An 8,030-nucleotide genomic window follows, 5' to 3' on the forward strand; every position below is an offset into this window, starting at 1 on the left:
ATCGATATGCTTACGAAGGAACATGAGTGCCTGAGATTTTGTTCTCTTGCTAGGCGGTTCCTGATCTGGATCGGGGGAATATGGTCTCGGTCAGATCCTTAGCGATGAAGGTCTGTTCTATGTCCGAGACCCAACGATGGTACTCAGTACCATGGGCGTCGAGGACGTCAAATTCAATGCCTCTGTCCATCTGCATACAAGAGAGAACAAGTCGTATTAGTTTTCTGTTGGAGACCCTGAAAAAGGTACTCAAATACGATGCTTTTGGTTTGTCTCTCTAGGGTTGATCAAACACAACCCTAAATGTCCTGAGTCGATCAAACACGACTCGGAAAAAAACTTGTGTGAAGGTGATCAAACACACCTTCAAAATAGCAATAACCAAAGTTGATCAAACACAACTTTGGACCCGGGGAGGATAACCGGGATTTTTAAACCTGCAAAGACACCGTCCCAAGCATAGAATGGAGTAGAAGAAGAGGAGAAAGCACTTTATCTCCCCCGAGGTTATTGAACTTTGAAGAGTTTTAGGGTTGTAAAGTAAACATACCGTAAAACTTGGATGCTTGATTGGACGAGAAGGAAGCAGTGTAGCGGACGGTCGGGGAGCGGCAGTCGTGGGCAACGGCCGCGGCGGCGGCGGCCGAGGAAGGGCCGAGGGTTTTCGGCTTTTGGTTTTAGGGTTTGGGAAAAAACTATTAGCTCAAGGGTTTGAGCAAAGGGCTGATAACGTGATAAAGTGAAAGTAAATTGAGAATAGAGAATCGTGAAAGATGTGTATCTCATTCATTGATAGGAGCCCTTTATATAGGGAATTACACATTACCAGTATGGTAAGGATATGAATACATAGATCTAGTCTAACTACATATCCTATTGGCATAAGACAAAGACACACATAAAGAATATCTAGAAAGATATTGAATATCCTAGAACAAATTATTCATTATGGTGAGTTGATTAAATATGAATAGAGTATATGGCAAGAGTTGATTAAGGTAGGATAAATAAATTGGATAAATTAAACTTAGTAACAAAAAATGGTGTTTATAGTTTAATAGGAAAAGAATGGGGGGCAAACCTCTATATTAAAAAGTTTTTACATCTAATTATGTCAAATTCCTTGATTAGTAAAGCCTAATACACAAGTTAAAAAAAATTAAAGACACCCCTTGGTCTCAATATAGTTACGCCAGTGCATACGGCTAGCTCATCATTTTTCATATGTTACTTCTTGATGAAACACATAATCGTTACACATGGATTATGAACTTCAATGATCGAAATAAATTACAAAAGAAGAAAACGTTCGAGGGAAGATTCAAATTTCTAAACCTACCACAATTCCTGTCACCTACCACCTTGTCGGTTTAAACTCCACACGGTAAGTAGCCTCGCTATCCAAGCGTGCGCGCAACGTGCCAGACCACCATTCGCCCGACTGCAATAGTTTAACTATTTTTGTTTCCCTTTCGGGAATGTGCATTTAAGGCCAGCAACGCGTACGAAACCCTTTTTCACTTTTTTTTTTTACAGCAACCAAAGAATTTGACCGTTCACGGCAAAAAAAAAAAAAAAGGCGCACGTCAGAGACGTGAAATCAGCGAGTGGGACCCGCTCCACCAGTTGGCGGTGATCAAAGAGATTTCGAATTGGAGATCCGACGGCTGCGGGGACCTCAGTCCTTTTATGTCTGCGTCACCTGCGGGTAGCTCAGGTACAGTGAGGTATTTGGCACGAGCCCAACAAAAGGACAAAGATTCGTTGCGAACCAGCTCGCGAATAAATCTGGACGGCCAATAGTGAGCAGCCACGCGTCCAGACATTAGTTGAACATGTAAAGGACAAAACAAAAAATAGTGTGCTACCAAAACAAAAAAGGTTACATACGTGGTAAATTCACCGCGTGGAGTAAAATTTCCATTTTTTTTTTAATTGATATATCCTTTAGGTAAAAACATGTATACTAACAAACAGTTGTCATCTTCTTAAATTATGGGTTAGTGAGCTAATAACATTCTCAAGCTATACTTGTGCAAAATATTTTGCTATGAGGTTATTCAATACTTATCACTCTAGCTATTTTGTGTCGCTCTCCCAATGATGAGTTGAAAATATGAGTCATTCTAAGAAAAAGAAAAAGAGTTGGAGATATATGACTAATTCAAAATTTGAAATATGTGTTAGTTAGCTAAACTTTATACTATACTACACATTTTAAGAGTATAGCGAATTACCTTTTGTATCGTTATTAAAAATAAAGTGATGTTACCGGCGTTAACGAATCGCGTTATTTAATTTTTTGTGATTCAAACCATAAATCTAAATGACTTTACATCCAGAAAGTTCTTTCTATACCATCGATCACATTACGTTTCTGGTAGAGCTAAAAAAGCAAAACTTACTGACGTGAGAGACCGATGACTCAATTTCAATACCATCCCTCCATGTAATGACGTGGCTCCACGTGATTGGCGGAAAATTGAAAATTAATTTCGGTCTATTTGCATCACAAAGTAGCCCCTCTATATTATAAATATAATAATAAAAAGTCATAAAAGGAGTGACAGACTCTTTTGTCTTTGGGGAGTTTTTGTTTCCTCTCCACTCCTCTTTTCTCCTCTCTCTCTCTGTCTGAGTTTTGCTCTGTTCTTCTTCTTCTTCCTCTTCCTCTTCCTCCTGTTTCTTTGTGTCTTCCTTATAGCTCAGAAAGCGAGTGAAACCCAGAGAGGAAAGGAGAACACATAACAGGGTAACCATGAGTTGCTTTGGTTGTTTAAGAAACTCAACCAAAGAATCAGAGAGGAAGAACAACAACAACAACCACAACGCCCACATCAACAACGCTACCAAATCTAATCGTCAAGGTTGATTTTCCTCTTAATCTAAACCCTGTTTTGATTTTGAATTATGGGTCATTGAGATAAGACTCTGTTCTGTAGATGATCAATTCTGGGTTTTCATTTCAAATTTTCTTTTTTTGGTTGTTTTTGTGATGATTGTCTTTTGCATTTGTCCCCCATTGTCTTTCATTTCTTTATTTGGGTCATTTAATTAAAATAAATTCTGGGATTTTTTCTGGGTTTATGTATGTCAGAAAGAGAAAGAAAAAAAGTTTCTTTCTTCTTCTCTGAATTAAATGCGATCAATTTTCATTTCTCTTATCTGGATTTTTGGTTTCCTGCTGTTCATTGTGTTTTGTTGATTTTGAGTCGCTGATTTTTGATTGGTTATGATTGTTCTAAGTTTGATTTCAAGGCTCTATCCCTTCTATTTTGTTTGACATTGTTATTCCTATTTCGGCTCTCTTTTGACTGAGTATGTTAATGTCATGGCAAAGAAGGCAAAGTCTTTAAATAGTGAAATGGGCCTTAGTAATATTTATAAAATGTTCATCCGTTCTATTGATCTGTGTTCTGTCAAAATTTGATATTTTTCTCATGTAATAACAATTTTATGTGGTTTGGTCTATGTGACTGTTTACAGACATGCGTATAGTATTTACAAAGCTTTCATCTTGTTTATTGATATGGGTTTAGGTCAGTATTTGGTAGCTTCTGATATAACTCCAGATTTATTTGGTTTGTTTTAATAACATGATACTTGTTCAATTTTGTTTGTTTCTTTAAAACTGAATTTTGTCATTATGTATTCTTGGGTTGCAATTCAATTGTTATGACTCTGGTCTTTTCAATCCCATTGTGAGTGAATTAATCAGGATTTGGTTTTGGATTTTACTCACCATGTGCTGTAATTTGTCTTTTTGCTTAGCCCTCTGTCATTTCCTAACTCACATTTTTTACATGTGTTTTAGACACTTCAAAAGTGAATTCAGAGAGGAATGTAAAAAAAGAATTGGGTGTAAAAAAGGAGGAAGTCTCTAAGGTTGACCAGTTATCGATCGATGTAAAGGAGTTGAACATAAAGGAAGAGGTTTCTAAGGATGGGAAGGCTAATGGCAGGCGGCCACAGGCATTTACGTTGGAGGAAATGGAAGTAGCAACCCGAAACTTCAGTCCAGATTGCTTTATAGGCGAAGGAGGTTTCGGCAAAGTTTACAAGGGCCACTTAGAGAAAACTAACCAGGTTTGTTGTGTGTACCAGAATGTAAAGTTTTATCATTTATACAACCTGTCATGCCAATCACAGCTTTAAGTTGAGCTCTGAACTCGTTCATTTAAGTGAGTGCTGTTAGAATGTTTGTGTGCAAATTTATATACCATTTTCTCAATTTCCTAGGATTTGTTCCTTGAGTTTAAATTTGAGAAGTATTGAAAACTCATATAGCTGGTTTTGTTATTATTCTTCTTGTTGTGTGTGTAGGTTGTTGCTATCAAGCAGCTTGATCGCAATGGTTGCCAAGGGATTAGGGAATTTGTTGTTGAAGTATTGACGCTAGGTTTGGCAGATCATCAGAATCTTGTCAAATTGATTGGCTTTTGTGCTGAAGGGGATCAAAGGCTCTTGGTTTATGAATATATGCCATTTGGATCTTTGGAAAACCATTTGCATGGTATGCAACTCATTTTACTTGAAATTTAGAGTTGTATTTAGCTTTAACTTTTCGTGAGCCGTCTATATCATATTATGTCATGAATGTGAAGTGAATCTGACTTTGTTTTAACTCTTACAGATCTTCAAGCTGGGAGGAATGTTCTGGATTGGAATACAAGAATGAAGATCGCAGCTGGTGCAGCAAGAGGTTTAGAGTATCTGCATGAGAAAATGCAGCCTGCTATCATATATCGTGACCTGAAATGCTCAAACATTTTGCTCGGTGAGGATTATCACCCAAAGCTATCTGACTTTGGTTTGGCCAAAGTTGGTCCGAGTGGAGATAAAACTCATGTTTCAACTAGGGTTATGGGAACATATGGGTACTGTGCACCAGATTATGCGATGACAGGTCAGCTGACTTTTAAATCAGATGTTTATAGCTTCGGAGTGGTTCTTTTGGAGCTCATAACAGGCAGGAAAGCTATTGATAGCACAAGACCTGTCAAGGAGCAAAACCTTGTAGCATGGGTAAGTTGATACTACTGTCTCACATTTTTCTTTTTCTCCAATAGCATATAGGATATTAATATTTTATATTTTCTGGCTCCTTTTCCAATTAGTATCAGAATTTTTTATTTATTTATTTATTTTTTCCTCGGTCATTGGTTTGTTAGTCACTTGTTCTAGAGCCTTTTAATTTTCTCTTTCAATGCTGTCTTGATGGTTTTTCCAATAGTGAGTAACCTAGGTTGTTGTTCATTGTTGGTTTTTTTCATTTTTTTTTTTCAGGCAAGACCCTTGTTCAGAGACCGGAAGAAATTCTCACAGATGGTGGACCCATTGCTCCATGGTCAGTATCCTGTCAGGGGATTATACCAAGCTCTTGCTATTGCTGCGATGTGTGTTCAGGAGCAGCCTAATATGCGGCCTGTCATAACCGATATAGTGACTGCACTGAACTACCTGGCTTCCCAGAAATATGACCCCCAAAGCCATCCAGTACAAAGCTCCAGAAGGAGTCCATCTTCCCCTAGAGTGAGAAAAGATGATAGTAGGAGTAGGAATGCGGGTAATGAGCCTGAGAGAGACTGAGCTGGGGGACAAAATTAAGAATAAAGCAGTTGATACCATTTTGTGGTCTTAGAGATGATGTGCCTGGTTATCAATTTTTGCATCACAGAAGATAACAGGTAATACTGCCATTCTCAATATTCACATACAGAGAATTTCCGCTCTTTTCTCTCTTCTCCCCTGCGGTGTACATGTGAGCTGACGTTCTTGATGTCTTGTATGTAAGATCTGTCCTTGTAGGAACTTTTAAGAAAATATATTAGTCAGTCTTAATTTCTATACAGTTACATTCTTTCACCGACTGTCTTTCCTTTGTTTCCTTTACTTCCCTTGCTACATGTGTATACATTTTTTCTTTTGTCTAGCAAAGCAACTGCACAATCACAGTTCTTCCTTTGCGCAAGCTTTGTTTTAGAACGGAATTAGAAATATATCTACCTCGTCTCGCCATGCAGGTAATGTGGATTATCATTGCTGGATGGAATGTGAAAAACATGCATCATGGCGAGTTATGAGGCAAAGAGGGAACTTGGGGGTTCTACTGAATGAGTTGTAAATGTGTACCTTGGGTTGGGGGTGTAGTTATCTTGGTAGATTGGAGAGCTCCAAGCATCTCCAAAGGCTAGTGTATATACTAAAGCTCCTCAAGTACATGGTAGGATGTTGAATTGTTGATTACGCTTTTATTTATTTTTGGTTTATTATGCTATTGAGCCATACATCTGAACAGTGTATGAATGATCTTGAACTCTTGTAGTGACTTCAGTTCAATACCGTATACCATGGAAGAGTGTTTACTTGAACAATTGGGATTGATGTGGTACTTACATAAGTCTCATCTCCAACTTCATTTGTCATGTTTAGACAATTAGGGAATGTGAGATTCAGACTTTGGTAATACATAACACAATAGTGCTGAAACTGTAAAGCATGATGATGATGATGATCCTTCTGCTGTCAAGTTGGGCAGAATTTGGTGATAAGATGTGATGAAGAAAAACACAGAATTGCGTTTCAAACTTGAATGTCATTGATGTTTGGTCCTCCATAGAAGTTTGTCTCAAACCAGGATAGTCGTAAAGGCAATTCATTATTATTGCTTTGCTAGCATTATGAGCCACAGGAAAGGTTGGCATTTTGGGCTTTGTGCATGGCCATTTTTTAGGCGCTGCTCTGCCTCTAGGGAAGTGGTACCAAATTGATGATTCATAGGAGTAATGGAGTCTTCAATTTGCTCATGAAGTGTGTTGTTGAACCTTGTGTAGTTATGGAGTTTCACGCATGCCTTGTGCTAGACAGCTAACAGTTTTGGTAGGCAAACTATATATACTTGCTGGATTGGGATCTAATAAACTTGGATGAACTAAATGATTCCCATATAGTTCATTTTGTGCATGTAAGATCTTTAAAGAGGCAAAACTTGGATGAATTTGGCGCATTGAGACGTCGCGTAAAAGTTTGAGGTGTTTCACACGTTAGAATGTGTCAACCTTAAGATGGGAGAAGGTGTATGCTCTTCCATCCACAAAAATAACTACTCCCTCAGACCCAGTTACACGTTAACATGTTGCTTTATCATTTGCATCGATAAGTTACAGTTGCTTATGTGAAAGAGAGCCATGTAATGTGCTGTAGAAACTAATCCAATTAGGGTTCAAAGCACTAGCTACTGCATCAACCTCCTTCAAAAAGTTGATCTTGAATTTATTGAGAAGGACTAAAGCTTCTTCCATATTTATCCTCTCTTGTGGTATGTAGAACCATGTAGAATATCCTCTACACTGATGTTTATCTTAAGTTATGCTTAGTTATTTTTAGATGTAAATCAACCGGTGGAAATAATTATTTCTTTTTTATCATATATTATAACTTCGTGAATCGAACTCATAACCTCTCACTTACTAAAGGGAGACTATGCAGCTAGACCAAATGATAAATAATTATTTCTAAGTTGAGTTTGCATGGTTGAATTTATTTATTTTGATCAGTTATTAATCACCTGACCATGTGTACACATAAGAACATTTTTTTAAGAAAGTCCTCGTACCGTTTATAAAATGCCAACGATTACAATGACATGAGCTGATAAGAAAACAAAAATCTGAACTTGGGCCAAACAAGAGCCCAGACCCAACCCACAACCCCATTTGGGAAAGGCAAGACATTAATTTCCATCGTTTGGAAACCAAAGAAAAAAAAGTGGGAAATGATTCAAATAAGTGGTTCTCAAATGAAAGAAAAATTGGGTGGAAAATGGTTCTCTTCCCTCACCTCAAGGATTCACTTTCCCTCCTTAATTCTAGAATAAATTTCAGCTATTCGTGGCTTTTCCAAACACTTGAAATGAAAATTGATGGGTGTTAGAGCATCTCCAACAGCTTCCCCAAAATTTCACTAAAATGGGGAAGCAAAAGTTAAATTCTCCAAAAAAATTATGATCAAAATCCAGCAGCTTCTCCATT

At 37.7% G+C, this 8,030-nt stretch overlaps 1 protein-coding gene across 1 annotated transcript; it reads left to right on the plus strand.

The window, feature by feature from the left end:
* Positions 1-2,586: 2,586 nt before the first annotated feature.
* On the plus strand, positions 2,587-6,372 carry LOC101297980 (probable serine/threonine-protein kinase RLCKVII-like). Its single transcript, XM_004309805.1, has 5 exons — positions 2,587-2,867; positions 3,815-4,086; positions 4,324-4,513; positions 4,634-5,025; positions 5,287-6,372. The coding sequence occupies exons 1-5, from the start codon at positions 2,759-2,761 to the stop codon at positions 5,587-5,589; spliced, it is 1,266 nt and encodes a 421-aa protein (XP_004309853.1). The 5' UTR covers positions 2,587-2,758; the 3' UTR covers positions 5,590-6,372.
* Positions 6,373-8,030: the final 1,658 nt, after the last annotated feature.

Source organism: Fragaria vesca, unplaced genomic scaffold (assembly GCF_000184155.1).
Source record: "Fragaria vesca subsp. vesca unplaced genomic scaffold, FraVesHawaii_1.0 scf0513084, whole genome shotgun sequence".
Lineage (NCBI taxonomy): Eukaryota > Viridiplantae > Streptophyta > Magnoliopsida > Rosales > Rosaceae > Fragaria > Fragaria vesca.